The sequence below is a fragment of the Drosophila virilis genome, chromosome 3, assembly GCF_030788295.1.
Source record: "Drosophila virilis strain 15010-1051.87 chromosome 3, Dvir_AGI_RSII-ME, whole genome shotgun sequence".
In the NCBI taxonomy this organism is placed as follows: domain Eukaryota; kingdom Metazoa; phylum Arthropoda; class Insecta; order Diptera; family Drosophilidae; genus Drosophila; species Drosophila virilis.
The window spans coordinates 26,127,910-26,145,383 of NC_091545.1; the positions used below are offsets into that span (position 1 = coordinate 26,127,910).

Below are 17,474 nucleotides of genomic sequence, written 5' to 3' on the forward strand. Positions count from 1 at the left end.
TAAATTTCAAACCAAACACAGAGTTGCATATGGACAAGCGTTGCCATATACTGCTAAGATTTGTTCCGTTAGGCTTGAGTTGGAGATGTGCAGTCTTTCATAAATGTTAATAAGCGAAATTCGTAAACTATTTATTATTTTTGAAGTGAGTCAGGCAATCTCCCAGACATATGCAAGCTGTTAATTGGTATTTTTTATTTTCAGTTCTATGGTATAACAATTAAAAACAAATTTTAAACAGACGGCAATAGATAATACACAAATATTGTTCTTGTAAAACAATAGCAATTAAGTTGTAAATGTTTATAATTTCCTCTGCTTTGCTAGTCCAAATAGCAGCCGTAAGTTCTCCATGTCACAGCCATTTTTATTAGTCATCTTGGCCTTCATCGTGGTGAGCATGACGTCTGTTTTGGCACAGTCTGCAGGCAGGGCGGGATGTATCTCCAAGTTGACGATTTGCCCGTTCCTACTAGCGTTGGATACTTCTCTCAGCTTTCGAGTGCCGTGTGTGATCATCATCTAAAAGCAGTTGCTTACAGGATATAATTAAAACTAAATAGAAGCACTTCTTACGTCCATAATCTTAAGGCCGAGGGGTCGATCAGCTTTGTCCACGCCAAATTTTTCGCAAAGATTAACGCACGTGTGCTTGAGCGCATGAATCCCGATGGTGTTCAGTGTCCCATTGCCTCTGCTCATCATAAAGAACAATCGCACGACCAAACACCATCGCTGGCGTTGTCCAGGAGACGCCTTCTGCCAGACATGGCTGCGGCCCAAATAGCTGTGTCCGTTAAAGTTCACGTCGAAATGAGGAACGGGCAGCGCCACCCAGTAGCCCAGCTCCATGTTCGCCATAGACTCTGGCACCGGGACACATGCTGGTCTGGGATACTTGGATATTGGCAGCTTAATGGCTACCAAAAACTCAAATACAATGCGCGTATTGTTCTTCGCCTTCAGCTGGGTTGCGATAATCGTGTGGGCACTGACTGGATATTTGGTTGTGTGGTAGCATAATTGGTAGCTGCGTCCGGTTCCCGTTTTGCAGTTAACCGTTGGCTGTGTTTTCAAGAGTCCGTCCAAATCGTTGCGCAGATGTGTCTGTAGATAGACGGACGAAATTAACGAATCTCCGACTATCTGCTCCTTGAAGACCGAGTGCAAATAGATGTAGTCGTCGTCCTTTATATCTGTGTAGAACGGAAACCTCAAGTCCAGCAGCAGATAACAATTGAAGTTGGCAGGTAAGTCTATATGATTTCCGCATATATAGGTGGCTGCAAGGATTTGGCAACAATGTGAATACTAACTGGGCAGGCACTGCAATCCTTACCAGTTGCCGGCAAATTACTGAAACTGCCGGCGAGCATTGATCTACGCTCCTTGAGCGCCTTATTGATCCAGCCGGCTAGGTAGGTAGCATCACAGAGAAAGGCCTTATGCTCTTTCGATGGAACCTTCAGTTGCATTACAATTTTTTGTAGCGCATTATCGAAAGTTAAAGACATCCTTCGATTCTCAGTAACTGATTTCCTTCTTCAAACAATTTTTTTAAATCTTGTAAATTGACAAAAAAATATTTGGAGTTCAAAATTTTGTATCGATCCAGTTGAAATGCTTTTTCTTCTTTTGTGTCAAACTTTGAAAAGCACTCATTGCTTGACAGTTTGCATGGAAGATGTGGAATGGAACAAGGCTTTAACGTCAATCGATGGTGATGATATAATGGGAATGAAACAGTTCCTTTAACGTCTTAAGTATTCAAACATTTTCTATATATACAGTAGAATATGCTCCTGCAGACAGTAAGCGGCAGAATTGTGGCATAAATCATGCTAAAGAACAAATAGTTTTAAAAACTCTGGTGCTATATACAAATTATAATTATCTTTTACAAGAGAAGCTAGTTTAAGTGGTTATCAAAGAGATTTATATACATTTCAAATATTTTTTTTACATTTTTTATGCGTAAAATAAATATATTATGCGCTTGAGCGCAATCTGAACTCCGAAATCGATTTGGAATTTAGTTTACATTGGAGATGATGCGGTTAGAAAACTTATTGATAAAGGCTCGACTACTTTTTGATGGTGCCGATTTTTTCCTTGCGTTTCTTCACATGCTTCTTAACTTTAACCTTCCGTTGTTCTGCCTTGGCATCTTTAACCGCCTTTTTGCGGGCCTTTTTGCTGTCGGGCGATTCGTCACGTGGCCGTGCCGAGTTTTTGAACTTTGACATGTCATCGTCCTCCTGCGATGCGTCGCTCTCGTTTTCGCTTGTCTGCTGCTCACTTTCCGCACTTTTATGTTCGGCATCCAAAATGTCCGGCTGTTTTTGAACATCTAGTTGTGGCGTAAGACCCGTTATTTTTGCGTAGACCAGATTCTGCTGGACACCCTGCTTAGCTTTTGTCACATCGCGCTCAAAATGCGGCACCTGAAGTATAATAATGGATTAGATGTGGAAAACTGATTTTTTTTTTTTGTGGTATTTACCTCATCCAAGCGTTTGGGAATGTAGGTGTTCTGCCAAACAGCCTCATCGATCTTCTCTTGCGCTGTGATGGCATCAAAGTCTCGATCCTTAATACGCTCCGAAATGCGCTCCAAGCACTCCTCCATATTTTGCTCGTTTATGGTCTGGTCCGTTATAAAGTCAAACAGCTCCTTGACCGTCATGGTGGCCACCGATTTTTTGCGGAAGAATTCGGATATGTTGGTGCAGTCCTTGCGTAGAAAGTCGAACGCATGCGGATGATCGTGCTCGACCGCCTGGCTGACGTCAATGATCACCAGTTGGCCATCTTGGAACAGTATATTGAACTCGGAGAGATCCGCGTGGACTAGTCGACACTGATTGTAAATGCGCCACATTATGACCACGCAGTCGCGGTACAGCTCGCGTGCCTTTGAAGTACTCAGCTCCACGTCTTTCAGCTTTGGAGCTGGCCAGCCGTCGCGACCGCAAAAGCGCATGACCAATACATGCGAACGCAGCAGAATGGGTTCGGGAACGGGCACACCAGCATTCCGCATGCGCAGGTAGTTACGCATCTCCTTTTCTGCCCAGGTGCGTACCATTTTGCGAGGATTGTGCTTGCAGTAGCCATGACGGAAGCGAAATTCACCCGAAACGTACTTGTCGCGATCTTTGAACACTAGAATTGAGGTCTTGTAAATTTTGATAGCATACTCGTCGGCTCCATTCTTGGAGACCGCATGGTAGACATTTGCCTCTTTGCCGGTGGATATGCAGCCGTTGATCTCTTGAATAAGACCGCGGTTAAGCAGCTTGAAGAGAATCATGCGTGTGCGTGGATCCATCACCTGCTCCGCTGTGGCGCGATCGTGCTTGTCTCGCACACGCACTCGCTCTGTCTCCTGGCGTCGATCGAAGCTTACCAATCGGTTGGCCGCCTGTGCGCTCATATTGGCGTTTGGATCGTATTTCTCGACATTTATCCGGGCTGAGTATCGCCGCAGCACCTTCTCATTCGGCTGGTAGCTGCTCACGCGCTGAGTGCCGCCTCCTCCTGTACCGCCAGGACTAGTGCCGGTGCCGGTTCTGATACTGTTGCCGCCACCAGTTGTAAGCTGTGGTTGGGCGTTGTGCTTGTTAAAGCCGCTGTAGGCTTCTTCGTATGCATCGTAGTCGTCGCCCTGGTCGTAATCGTCGTCTTCATACTCATCCGCATAGTCCGAATCAGTTTCCTCGGCCGGATTGGTGTTATCAATAATTTGCTGGCACAAGTCGTCGCTTACATCTTTTTCTTTCTGTTTCATGTTCTTAAAAATGTCGTGCTTCACTGTAAGCGTTTTAAAGTCTTCCACCCACTCAGACTACAATACATTGCATTTTATTTACAAATATTACTTTGCAGTTACAAAATTGATGTCTAAACTTACGTTTTTCAGATTCTCGTCATCCTCCTCCGGATCGCTATATTTGTGTGCATCGGTCATCTTGTCTGTGAGTGCAACAGGTATGTGCAGATGCTCAGTCTATCAACCATAAACTATTATCGCTTCTTGTGCTGCAGGTGGTCCTTTTTAAATGCTTTCACCTTTTAAAATTCACGTTTTAATTAAAAATAATTGTGAAATCAACTTGCACGTGTAATTCGCGAACAGCTGATAATTTTGCCATTCAACATTGCACGCCGACAGCAATCGGCTATCGATATAAAAGTGAAGCAACAGCTGTTCTGTTATGGCTCCATTGCGACTCTGTTACCTGTAGATGTTCATAACATAACAGCTGTGAAACAATGAGGCTACAGTAAAAGAAATCACACCGGCTAATAATATTTATATAGTTCGCGCCCATCAATATAAGACCAAGTTAGCTAAGAAAATAGATGGTTATAAAACATGTTTGTACTGGCAGAACTTAAAGACAACGTACGCATTGCGCCCGATCACTTTAATTTGAAGCTTGTGGATGCGGTGCGTGACGAAATTGACAGGAAGCTGGCAAATAAGGTAATTTGAACGATATTGGAAACAATCTATTGAGTAACTTGAACTGGGCCCTTGATAGGTGTTGCTTAACGTTGGCTTGTGCATAGCACTCAAGGAGATTGTCTCACTGAAGGACTCAATTATTCTGCCCGGAGACGGCGCCTCACACACAGAGGTGCTGTTTCGCTATGTGGTGTTCCGGCCGATGGTGGGAACCGTTATTACCGGAAAAATACGCAGCTGTTGCCGCGAGGGAGTGAACGTGACGCTGGGCTTCTTCGATGATATACTTATACCACATGCGGCTCTGCAGCATCCGTCGCGTTTTGATGAGGCGGAACAGGCCTGGGTCTGGGAGTATCCATTGGAGGATGGCGGTAAACATGATCTCTTCATGGACGTTGGGGAGCCAATCAAGTTCCGTGTTTCCCGCGAAATATTCGAGGAAACATCTCCCATTGGTCCACCCAAAGCGGAGGGTCAAGCAGCCCAAAATGCTAGCACCTCAGCAGCAGCAGCAGCCGCCTCCGCTGCAGCACAGGAAGTGAAGACACCCTACAAGATAATCGTCAGTCCAGATCCCAAACACTATGCACAGTCGTGTACTATAGTTTGTTTTTTTTTTTTTTTTTCAGGGCGCTATTAACGAGTCTGGGCTGGGCGTGCTCTCCTGGTGGGATCAGCAAGGCAAAGAGGAAGAACAGGACGGTGAAGATGGCGAAGATAATACGGAGTATGATAATGACGACGAAGGGGAGGGAGCCTGCGAGGAATGACAAAAGAGTGGATAGCTTTTCTAAAAGCAAATGTCACTAAGCTTATATTTTTGTTAGGAATATTAATAAGAATTTAACTGTTAAGGAATTTAGAAAATAATTAAAAAAAAGTTGAAACTTGTTACAAATGAAACAAGAGAATTTCAAATTTGCTTTAGTTTATTTTTTCATATATTTGTTTTTTAAAATTTGTTGTTTGTTTTAAATATTGTTCAAATTTTTGTTTTTGTTTTTTTTTTTTTCAAACTACAATCCTCACATTCCTCATTTAAACAAATGTTTTGGTAGCGCAGCTCTTTCACATAAGTTAGTTATCCATATATTTAATAATTTATTATAGTTTATGTTTAGCTCTTTGTCGTCGGCGACATAGTACTAGGAAGGGCGGCACAGGGGCTTCAGAATATACAATTGAATCTCTTTCACTTGATCATTTTCAAAGGTAGCTCCCGAAAATTGTTTACGATTTAGTTTGAATATTGTTTTCCATTAGTTTAGCGTGCACATTTCTCTAAATCGTCTAATTCTAAAACTGTAATACGTTATTTTTATGAACTTTTGTTTGTTTTTTTCTTGAAGAGGGTTAGGAGGTAGGGGAATGCGGGTTCATTGTTAGCATAGTTATTGTATGGTACAATTGATAAAAAGTTTTTGTGTTCGGGTCTGCAAAGGTGAGCTAAGTATAAAGCTGGTTGGCAATTTTGCCTATAAATATTCACTTCAGTATTTTTTCTTTTCTTTTGAAATGTTGTTGCTTTGAACAATAAATTGCATTATTTTTGATTTTGCTGCATACGCTTTTTTTTTTCTTTGTATGTCTTTTAGGCGCAATGCTTAGAGTTAATTTACAATTACATATATCAAGCATATATGTATGCACATATATCTATAGAAATTGTTTCTTTGTTTGCACAATCTTTTATGGTTAATTACAGTGAGGTTAATTTAAACTTGATTTAAAAAACTACAATAATAATTATAAATAGAAATAATTGTTAATATTAGACGACATCTCGGTATTGTACTGTATGTAAATAAATATCATTTGGGCTCTTTTATTGTATAGCTCCTTAAACAGCTCCCAACTTAATATATATATATAAATATATATGTGTTTAGAGTTCCATTTAAAATCACAGTAAAAATCATAAGAAACACAAAAGAATTGTAAAACCATAAGGGTTCATAGATTTGATAGCACAAAAGGAACTTGCTGACTAAAAATAACAATCTAAAAAAAAATAGCATCTTAATAACTGAATCTAAAGAAAATCAGTTTCATTTCATTCACATTCAAATAAAGTAATCCATCAATTATTCGATTATCAAGCAGCGTGGCAGATGCTCTTTCAAGTAATCGAAGAGCTCGTGCGAGGCGCCAGGACAATTGGTCAGCTCCAGCTCCTGCAGATGACGCAACTGGATGAGGCTGGACAGGCCGGATGACGTCAGCAGCGGGCAGCCAGCCAGCGATAGCACCTGCAGATTGCGCATGGAGCACAGGTGTTGCAGCCCAAAATCACGCACCTGGGAGCACCAGCGCAAGAAGAGGGCGGTCAGCGATAGCATTGTGGAAATGTAACCAACTCCGATGTCCGTTATATGGACGCACCTAAAAGTGAGACACAAATTGGCATCAATTGTAGATTCGTTTTCAATAGTTCTTTAAATCCAGGTTTAAATATTTATAGTAGAATAAAAACAATTGGGTTCAAGCCGTTATGCAAACTAGATTAAAGATAACTTGAAGTTCATTTAATAATATCTAACTGACATAAGATTATTACGTAAGTTATAAAAAACTTAAAAAATGGCAACAACAATAAAGTTGGAAGCATGGAGTGCTGCTGCGACCTGAACTGGCAACTCGTGCAGTTGCTTGTTGAGGGAAAGCGAGTGCGGAAATTGAATTTAACTCATGAATAATTTCGAGCAGGGGGCGTGGAGGGTGGTTGTGAGTTTGAGTGTGTGTGTGTGTGTGTGTGTGTGTGTGTGGGAGGGGCGGTCGACTCACCTATCCAATGTCAATTCCTCCAGTTGGTTCAGATCACAGGCGATATACTCGAGCGAGGCGTCCGTTATGCGAGGACACCAGGACAGGTCCAGGGCGCGCAATTTTTGCAGATTCTCGGCAATCAGCTCGACGCCATCGTCGGTTAGTTTGCTGCAGCCGGAGAGGCTGAGCACGGTTAGATGCGGCAAGGAGTGCACTGCAAGCAAAGAAGGTAAGTCAAGATAAGTTTACATTAACTTTAAGTGCAAACTGGGGCACAAAGTTTACGCAGCTTCTAACTGCAGCAGCAGCAGCCGGAACAACAAATACTGCAGCACATGTGACGCATCAGTTGCTGCAGCTGCTCCACTTGGGAGGGGCTTAGCTGGCCTGAGCCGCATTGGCTAAGACTCTTGCATAGTTTATGCTGCAGGAGATTCAAAGGGAAATTATATCCATTTTAGCTGAAACATTTTGCACATATTTAAAGAGCTTTACGACGAACTGACCAGAGCGCAAAAAAGCACCTGGCAACAGCTTAAATTGGCTTAAAAAATGGCTACAGGCCAAAAGGAATTGTCTAGAGCCGTCTCGTGAACCTGGTTTCATCAACCTGCACATTTAACTCATTTTGCATATTGACAGAGCTACAAAAATGTTTGTTTTAATGTTTGTAAAAACAAATAGAAGTGAATATCACAGAGGATGATTTAATTTTTCCACGGGCAAGGCCGGGTAATACTCCGCAATACATATACTTTTGCACCAGTTGTATTTTGAGCTGGAAAGCATTTCGATTAAGCCATTTAAGACGAGTTTTCATTAAATATATTTCTAAGTTTATAAAATGCTTTTAGTTGCCTTTTGCACAGAGCACATCTGCATTTATTGAGTGCAAATTCATGAGCCGAAAGTTAATTGAATGAACGTATGCTTGAATAACACGTGCAATCGAATTTGAAGTGCTTTTGGCCAAGTCTGTGTATGGGAGCGAGGCTAATTGAATCTGAACAATAATTGAGTTTTGTGACCACATTCTTGCACAGAATGTGTGAGAGAATGCGTTGACTAAAAGCATTTGCATAGATTCAGTTTGGCCATCTTCAATTAGTGCCCCGCTAAAGTATCTCAGACGTCATGAAACTATCTCACAGTTAGCTAGAGAGTAGCTACGTCTTGTGGTTTTTGTTCTGAATGCTTGGAATTATGGCTGACAATGACAACTTTGTTCTAGTTGCGTCATCTACAGTTTTGTGCCACATTTCATGTGCCACATTTTGTGTCTTCTCTGCTATTCGAGTTGCAACAGTTGACATTCTGTTCTTTGTAGCTGTTTGCGGCACATTCTATATGTTGGTTATAAATAAGTTAAAGTCTTTATTTTAGCTCGCATTCATTATTGCAAAACATAATACTGATATTTTCCAATATATAAAACCAAACTCTAGCCAAAGTTAATTGAAGTTATGAGTTTTTATGCAAACTTAAAAAAGAGAAGAAATTTTAAGAAATTAGAGAAGATTCTAGTCTAGGTATATTAGATAAAAGTAGTTTAGTTTTGCCAGAATAATCTTTAGCTTTCCTAAGTGTAAAATATAAAACTAGAGTCTAGTCTAAGGAGATTCGAATTGTTAGTTCTTATAAAAAAATTCGAATTTGAATCTAGTTTCAAAGAAAAACACGTCAAAATAGCTCGGATTTAAAGTTTCGCATTTATGTATATAGTTTTTGTTAAGATCTACGGACTAATTTAAGTTTATCTTTACACAAAACTAAGGCGCAAAAAGCTTCATTCAGAAATTTAGAAAATAAAAGAAGTCAAAGCAGGCTTTTGTTTAGCTTTTCCAATACCCTTTCTGCGCAGAGTAGGGGATTTCGACATGTGAACTCGACTCGCTCAGGCTTTCGGATTAGGCTCACGACTTTGCAAGTGCTTTGGCTTTTCGAACATATTAAAGGGTTGTCTGGTTACGGCTTACGGGCTACGGGTTACGGGTTACCGGGTAGGGTGTACAAGCGACGGCTACAATTACCGTTCTAAAGCGGCTTAAGCGAGCGAGTCGCACAAAGGCGACTTTGCCAATGGGAACACGGCGGCGGGGCGGCGGCAGATTCAAGTCTGCCGTGGAATTGGCCACGTGCCTCCGCTTGCTGCATAAACAGAGATAAGCATATAACATAAAGGGCGCAGAGTTGGGCAGGCAACTTTGAAGGAGCGCCGACGAATACAAGAATTTCCATAGCATGGCCGGAGCCGGAGCCGGAGCCGAAGCTGGAGCCGGCGCAGTATTTGCCGACCAAGATGAAGTCAAAAAAATGCAGCCCGCCAAAGTAACTAAGCGGCTTTTCACTCGACATTTCTAACTAACAGCAACTGGGGGCATGTGGTATACACGAGTCTATCATAAACTGTGCCCCACTTTGCCGGATACCAGATACCAGATACGGACTCGAGGTAGTCGCCTCTATGTGCAAAGGTGCATCGTTTGTTTGGCTTCTGACCAAAAAACCACAAGCTGCACGTATGCAAAAACGATTTAAATTACAATATGAATACTCAAATGCGGCTATTCGACAATCGTGAATAAAAGACTGTGTGGAGAACTTAAAAACAGATGCTTATTTTTTACAAATATAACATTATTTGCCAAGGCTGTGTTTTTGCCAGCCAGAAATACGGCTAAAATGTCGAGCATGAACTTTTGGGAAAACTCAAAATTTAACCCATCTAATTATATCTAACTATATCATATGATATCTAACCAAGTTCGGTAGCTACTTTATGGAATTTGATTTTAAACCTAATAAGATATTTTAATTCAAATTACATTAAATAAATGTATTTAATGTATAACATTTGCTATAATTCTCAAGTATTTATGTTCAGTTCTGGGTCAAATCATGTGTTATTCTCTGAAGTTCTTGCGTTTTGTTTGCCTCTTAAATGTAATTGTATCCATTGGCATCAATTGGTAGCGGCCGCAATTGTGGCCAACGCGGCCTGCAAAAGTGGGAGACTTCAAAGTTAAAAACCGCAAAAACAAAACACAAATGGAAATATATAAATGTTAAATCAGTCAATAACAAAGGCCCGCAATCATGTGAGATGTGTTGAAGTATTTAAATGAATGCTGAGCGTTTCATGCACACATGACGAAATGTTACAAGGGACAGAGACAGACAAACAGATACAGATACAGATGCAGTTACGAGACGCAGATACAGATACAGATACAGATACAGATACAGTTAGAGGCTCAGATACAGATACAGATGCATAGCTACAATTGCATTAGATTGAGCTGACGACGGCGATTAAACGCCAAAACCAATAGACCACAGCGACCGAGACAGAGAGTAGCAGAGAAAGAGAGAGAGAGAGAGAGAGAGGGAGAGAGAGAGAGCGAGAGAGAGAGAGGTTAAGAGACTCGAGAAGAGAGAGATAGATTTAAAACAGCATCGATTGAGTTACATTTGTAGCTTCAAACCAAATCATATTGCATTCGCATTAGAAGCCTTAAAGCGCGACAGATTTCTCTCTGATTTGCGCGTATTTATCGCGGCTGTAATCGCATCTGAAATTCATTTCATTATCAGCTGCACATCGAGACGCATCGACCGAAATCTAAGAGTTATATATACATATATAGGCAATGTGTTTTCCCAGTGAATCCCAATGTCGCATCCTGTTTGTTGCAGTTTCGGTTTGTGACCGACACTAACGGGTAGTTGGGGCACCTCGAATACGCTGTTTTACTCGTTTTTGCGATCACAAATTCTGAAATTGCAACGAAAAGCAACAAGAAAATTTCTCAACGAACTGAACCGGGCCGAGGCGGACCGGGGTCAATGTGAGTTCGAGCTGCGGATCGGTATTCAGTGATGTGGCAAATGTGCGAAAAGTGTGAGATATTTTCATGATTGTTCGAATCAGATTTCAGTTCGGAGCGGCAGCGAGTGAACAGGAGAAAGAGCGTGAAAACCTATTGATACTATATTTCTGTATAATACAAATTCCCAATTGATATACACAAAGTACATAGTAAGTATGCATTTCTTGCTGATAGTAATACAATTTATATACATATAGAAGAACGTCATAATCCACATTATATACATTTGCTCATCACCGAAGTGACTAAAACAAATCCCAGTATTTTGTTCAATTATATTTAATGGCACACAGTATATTCTAGACAATCTCAGTTTATTAAAACAAAAAGTGGCAGCTATATAAATAGGATTTATATACAAAATACTTGTGGCGACAGCTTCAGATGAGATTCATTTCCCTGATTACACTGACTTACAAAATTTTCTGGGATCACATGAAGATCGGACTATAAGCTCCGAAGTAAAGCACGGGAAAAAAGAAGCTCATCTGCGTGTGTGTGAGTTTTGTGTGTGTATATGTGGAATGATATGGTATGTAGGTTCTTGCATGCACAGAAAAGATATTCTACTTTTTGATAGTTCCCTTTGTGAAATAAAAAATAAAAAATGAAACCCTAAATTAATCAAGAGTAAGAAGAACCACAGCTGCAGCATAAATTACGTGTGCGAAGTTAGAATGTTCATAAATGCAGCTTGGGGCTGGGTTTAGGATATCTCCTCGTCGGGCACTCTAACTTGTGTGTTTACCATAGAAAAATAACCTTAAAAAAAGTATATGAACACGAAATTTCCGTTGACGTGCCGTAAAACAAATGGAACCATCGACAAGTTTTGAAAATAATTTAAATTCAATGCGTAAATCGAATTTATTTCTTGGAAACCCAAAGCAGCTACTTGATATGTAAATGGAAATTTGTGCATGTTCAAAAATTACAAATACCCAGAAATAGTGTTATTACACGCACACGCACACACACACACACACACACACACACACGCACACACACTCAAGAGCTGTATGTTAAGCTAACAATTTGTAACTTGGCTTTGCCTGAGAGATACATTTGCCATAACAACTGACGACATGTGTGTGTGAGAGAGTGTGTGGGTGTGAGTGTGTGTGCGACAGGCTTCCAATTGGATTTGTGAGTTTTTTATGCCATTTACTCAAAGCATTGCCTCTTATCTACTTTTAGGCGCCGAAGATGTCAAACTGTCAAGCGAATACAAAGCACTCCTCCCGCTTCCAATAGGACCAAATACATACATATATGTATGCTAACAAATACATGTGTGCAGCTATGTGTATGTGTTTTTGTGTGTGTTGACGTTGGTTCATACACTAAATAAAATATTGTTCCCCAGAAACTTAGAAAAACTTTCTTCAATTAGGTAATGCGTGGAAAATAAATATATGATAAATGCAAATTTATTTCTCAAGAGATTTATTATTTATCTTTTATTGATTATAGATCTGCTTGCAGGGTATCTTATAATCGTACTTCGACTTCGACATAAATTGTTGCTTTCTCAATTGCCAATATAAACAAGTAAGAGCTTCTAATCGGAAGCTTCCGACTAGGGGATACCCTGAACCCTCTTCTTCCAACATCAAATGCATATATATATTCTATTTTAGTAGCTATATGTCAAGTTTGGTGACTCTAGCTCTTTTTATTTACCAAATTTGCCCAAAAACAAGGATATCGATATCGATTTTTATCGATTGCTTGGAAACGGAGTAAGTTATCGATTATCGGAAACAAACCCGATCTGCGCAGGCACTAGGAGCACCTACGTCTAAAATTTCAAGTCTCAAATGCTTATAGGTTCTGAGACATGGCTGGATCGACTCGGCTATTGATGCTGATCAAGCATATATATACTTTATGGGGCCGGAGATGCTTCCTTTTGCCTGTTACATTCATTTGGATTTCTACAAATACAATATACCCTTATACCCATTTTTAATGGGTTCAGGGTATAAAAACCAAAGCCGCACTCAAAGCTCATAAATTTTGTTTTTATACCCTGTACGCACATTAAATGGATATGTAGATTAAAAAATACTGATTTTCTCGAGAAGAAGCTAGGTAAAATGATTTAAAAAATAAATCTAATTTTTATAAATATTTATTTTATCAGTTTCTTCTTTATATGGTGTCGGCTGCATGTATATATATAATATATAATAATATATTTTATAAGTAAGAAGGTCCGATTAGGAGATGGAACCCAATTATTAGTGTAACTTTTACATTTGTTTCACCTATTTTTCCACCCGTCCAACTGATTAGCTTGAATCTCTAAAGCCTGGACAAGACTCAGTATGGTTTCTCTAGCCAACAGCCTACTGAGAGGCAACTTGAAGGACTTCATAGATTTTCTTTGTATCCAACTTAATATAGAAGTAAATAATTGAGTTTGTTTTAAAATCAAATTCTAACATATTTCATTTAAATTTGTTTTATTAGCGTCGAATTGAACATTTTTATACTCGTCTGTTGTGGCTTTTTGTTGGGATTACAGCATCTGAATTTATTTATAAATGAATTGGTCAACAATTTAAGCTTTTTTACAATAAATGCTAGACATATTTGTTTTTTATACTTTATTTCCCACTGCTTTTGGGGCGTATTAGCATTTTGACTGCCTTCAAGCCGTAACCATCCCAATGCATCGAATCATATTTATCCACCTCATGATCATAGTATTTGCCATTTAAATTGCTAAAAAAAATAAAAGGATAAGGATAAATTGCATATAAATAGTTTTGACAAACCTGTGCCGATCAATACCTGGTTCCACAATAATCGTACCACCAGCCACCTCCACGTTCGTCTCGGCAAATTGTCATTGTCACGATCGAATGTGGTGAATTTCCTATTTTTGTGGAGTTTCAAGCTATCGTTTGTTGTACTGCCTTCAGAATTACCCAAAGTGATCAATGTGTATTTCTCCTCCTCGCCAGAAATGCCAAATTGATCGTATCTTCTGTATTTGATGTCTCCATCAAATCCTTCCATATGTATGTAGAGCTCATGAGGCTGGGCGCGCGTCAAGCGATGAATCTTTTCAAGTCCTAAGAAAAAATCAGCATCAAAGGAACCAAAGCCTTCACGGTATGTGGCCCAATTCCTGTAGAAATCCTCCCTACCATTGATTCGCTGCTGGATAACCATCCAGCCAGGACCTGCTGTCGCACTGTCACAAAGTGCATCGAAAGGAGGTCCTTGATCCGGTTTAATCTTATGAATACCCGGAGTATCGGTGCATTTACCGTAAACGGGCTTCTCTTCGTGGCTTTTTAGTTTCTTGTTGATTTCGTTTTTGAGTTCGGATATTTGCTGATCAATTGACTTCTTTTGTTTCTCCAGCTGCTCTTCATAGTCCTGAATTTTCAAGGCATTGGAAATAAGTCTACCCATTTCCTCTTTTATGAACAAAACGTTGTTGGTTAGCTCTTTGATACTCTGTTTGTATAAATCAATCTGAGCTTTCTGTTCCGCGATAAGATCTTCATTACGCGCGGCTAGCTTTTGCTGCAGTTGCTTGATTTCTCTGTCTTTGCCTTCAATTTTATTGTTATTGTTTTCCATTTCCTCCTTCATCTGATGAATATACTTTAACAAAGGTCTTACAGCCTTATAGGTGTGCTCTCCACATTCCTCCTCTGCTATTCTGATTGCCACACAAGACTAAGAAACACACGATTATTTACCGCACTTCACGCAAACTTCAATTAAATAAACTGGCTTATACCTCATTTTCATTAGCCTGTGTTTCAGCTAGGATGAGCATTAGGCTTAAGCATAGCACATACAGAAACAAAACAGATTTCATTTTGCTTAAACTGCGAATGTGGAACCGACAATCCACACGCACGACAATAGAATGAAATATGAATGAATTAATTGAAACCTCTCTAAGCTTATCTGTTCTAAGAGCTCAAGAGCTCAAAGAAAAAAGAAAAGAGAAAGTAAGAATAACTTCGGCACCCTGCATTTGCCTTACGGTTCTGCTGATATGTGAGAATATTCGAAAACCGAATATTTGCCATACAAGAACAAGAAATTTGGGTAGTAATACTTAAAAATGCCAAGTTAAGGTAAGATATTTAGATAAGCAAAAAGTTGTTCATAATTTTCAGTGCACTATTCCTACGACAGCTATATGATATAGCTATCCGATTTTGATAAGATTTTGCATATAGATACATATAGAGCATGGCTAGGACATAACATTTAAATGCCAAGTTTGGGTAAGATATTTAAATAAGCAAACAATTGTTCGTACGAGAAATAAATGTTCAGTATATTGTTCTCATGGCAGTTATTTGATATAGTTATCCGATGTAGATAAGATTAACTGAGGATTGAGAAGAAAAGTGGAACTAAGAAATCAAAAATTCCATAACAGAATCCACTTTTCGGACAAACTTTCTTATGGCAGCTATATGATATATATAGTGATCCGATCCTGCAGGTTCCGACCAGATCAAAATTTCAAGACTTTAAAAATACCATTTTATATAAATATATATATATATAGTACATATATATATTATATCACATATATTTAATTGACCGATAAAGTTTCCAAAATGTAAGCATAAGGCTGCCCCGAATTTATGCAGCATACGTAATTAATCTATGCAGTAATTTTTTTACCTTGAACCGAACTTTCAACCAAAGCAGACCATCATTTTTATTATAATCTATGGTTTTAAATTAATAAACAAACGAAACTTTTTAACTTGCGTAGTATAAAAATAAAAATTTTGATCCCGTAATCCGTAAATAAGTAAAGGGCGAGCTAAAGCTATGTTAATAGATATTTAATCCGATTTATTTACTATCCCTTGTGAACTCAACTGGCTTTTCAGTCTTCGTACTGCCTGGTTAATATTTGAGCAAGTGCTGACTCAGGCGGAGGCCAGTCGCCAAGGTGCCACGCCCACAGCGTGTGGGCCCTGGAATAATGAGCTGTAACTAAGTCAAATACTGCAGGTAATGTGTGAGGCTCATTAGGCTGACGTCTTGCTCGGCTGGCGCTCAGGTGTGATAGGAACTACGTAACAGTGCAGGAGCTGCTAGACTGAGTCTGGGTCCGGGTCGGGGTCGGGGTCGGGGTCGGGGTCGGGATACGAGTCGGGGTCATGTCCTACTAATAGATGCTTAACGGGCAAAAGTGTTTTCAAATTAAATTAGCAACTGTGCGTCGAGATGAGTTCTTTAGTTCATTGCCAGAATAATGTCGTCTCTCGCTTTAATTAAGTGTAAATTGTGCACAAGAGAGAGAGAGAGAGAGTCCAATTTGGCAAACAATCCGACGACAGCCTTAGGTTGGGCAGGATGCGACGCGGCTGGCTCGGCAACAAGGTTTGTGGGCAATTGCTCAACAATTGACAAATGAATTGCAAATCGTTGAAATTTCACATTTGGCAAATTGACAAATTCAAATGCAGTTTGCCATTTCAATCAAAACAAATATCATAGATTTGACAGGCCTTGTTCTAAGTTCTATTTGTGGGCATTAATTTACTCATTACAGCAAATCAGGCCCAATAAACAAATACCAACAAGCGACTTGCATTACATGACTTGGCAATACCCTAACATTTTCATAAAATATATAAATTACAAGCCACATCATTGCGGAATTATCTACATATTTTTGTTTCGATTCCGTCGTTTCACGCAGACCCAAAACAAAGTTTGTGTGAGAAAAAATACGACACATTTTCTTTAGCTTTCATTCTCATACGTTTATGTACTTTCTCTTGTATTTCCAGAAAGAGTTACCCAGACTTATTATTGCTACACTTATTTTTTATGCGCGTTCCTATTCCGCTGTTCCCCTCATATTTAAAAGCATAGAGGATGAATAACAATTTTTATTCGGATTGTATTAATGCTGATATATATCCCTTTCATTATTAAGAGACAAATATTTATGTTCGTGTTCTCAGACCGATTTTCGATTGGCTTGTATTCGTTCCTATATGATATTTCATAATATAGGCTATACCATTTATATTCCACCTTATGCCTAAAAAAGATATATACTTATATTGTGAAAAGAAGACCGTTTTTCTAATGGGCTGTATTCGTTTTTATGACTATTATTTTTGAAAATTTTAAAATATAACGTAATTTACTTATTAAGAGAACAACGCTTAGATTTGTGTTCCTATTCCACTGTTCCTCTTATGCCTAAAAAGATTGTTATTTTTTGAATAAAACAGCGGTTTCCTCTTGACTTGCGTGCGTTTCGATTATTATAAATCGCTTTAATCAAATAATTTAGAAGACATATTATTGAGGGGACAACATAAATATTT

The 17,474-nt window shown here is 39.3% G+C and overlaps 4 protein-coding genes and 1 long non-coding RNA gene across 10 annotated transcripts in view; 2 read left to right on the forward strand and 3 right to left on the reverse strand.

Moving 5' to 3' along the window:
• Positions 1–171: 171 nt before the first annotated feature.
• LOC6623590 (uncharacterized) lies at positions 172–1,626 on the reverse strand. The gene is made up of 3 exons (XM_002048565.4): positions 1,340–1,626; positions 577–1,283; positions 172–522 (listed from the first exon to the last, which is right to left on the reverse strand). Exons 1-3 carry the CDS (start codon positions 1,512–1,514, stop codon positions 304–306), a joined length of 1,101 nt encoding a protein of 366 aa, XP_002048601.2. The 5' UTR covers positions 1,515–1,626; the 3' UTR covers positions 172–303.
• Positions 1,627–1,866: 240 nt separating this feature from the next.
• RIOK1 (RIO kinase 1) lies at positions 1,867–4,159 on the reverse strand. Its single transcript, XM_002048566.4, has 3 exons — positions 3,914–4,159; positions 2,504–3,847; positions 1,867–2,444 (listed from the first exon to the last, which is right to left on the reverse strand). Exons 1-3 carry the CDS (start codon positions 3,968–3,970, stop codon positions 2,085–2,087), a joined length of 1,761 nt encoding a protein of 586 aa, XP_002048602.1. The 5' UTR covers positions 3,971–4,159; the 3' UTR covers positions 1,867–2,084.
• Positions 4,160–4,246: 87 nt separating this feature from the next.
• Positions 4,247–5,356, forward strand: Polr3H (RNA polymerase III subunit H). Its single transcript, XM_002048567.4, has 3 exons — positions 4,247–4,489; positions 4,548–5,036; positions 5,104–5,356. The coding sequence occupies exons 1-3, from the start codon at positions 4,379–4,381 to the stop codon at positions 5,242–5,244; spliced, it is 741 nt and encodes a 246-aa protein (XP_002048603.1). The 5' UTR covers positions 4,247–4,378; the 3' UTR covers positions 5,245–5,356.
• Positions 5,357–5,461: 105 nt separating this feature from the next.
• Positions 5,462–17,474, reverse strand: part of LOC6623308 (F-box/LRR-repeat protein 16) — a 33,478-nt gene continuing 21,465 nt past the window's right edge. For both annotated transcript variants that reach the window (XM_070207905.1, XM_002048568.4), the window contains exons 5-6: positions 7,259–7,454; positions 5,462–6,856 (exon numbers count right to left, since the gene is read on the reverse strand). In XM_070207905.1, the coding sequence (XP_070064006.1) occupies positions 6,559–6,856; positions 7,259–7,454 (494 nt within the window). In that variant the 3' untranslated portion in view covers positions 5,462–6,558. The remainder of the gene's footprint in view (positions 6,857–7,258; positions 7,455–17,474) is intronic.
• On the forward strand, positions 10,719–13,218 carry LOC26530419 (uncharacterized). Of its 5 annotated transcripts, none has more exons than XR_011416414.1 (4): positions 10,815–11,279; positions 12,328–12,523; positions 12,604–12,872; positions 12,961–13,218. It is a non-coding gene; the product is annotated as an uncharacterized lncRNA (long non-coding RNA). The 5 variants fall into 5 exon arrangements; XR_011416413.1 differs by having other exon boundaries at positions 10,817–11,279; positions 12,604–12,681; positions 12,771–13,218; XR_011416415.1 differs by having other exon boundaries at positions 10,821–11,088; positions 11,172–11,279; positions 12,604–13,217.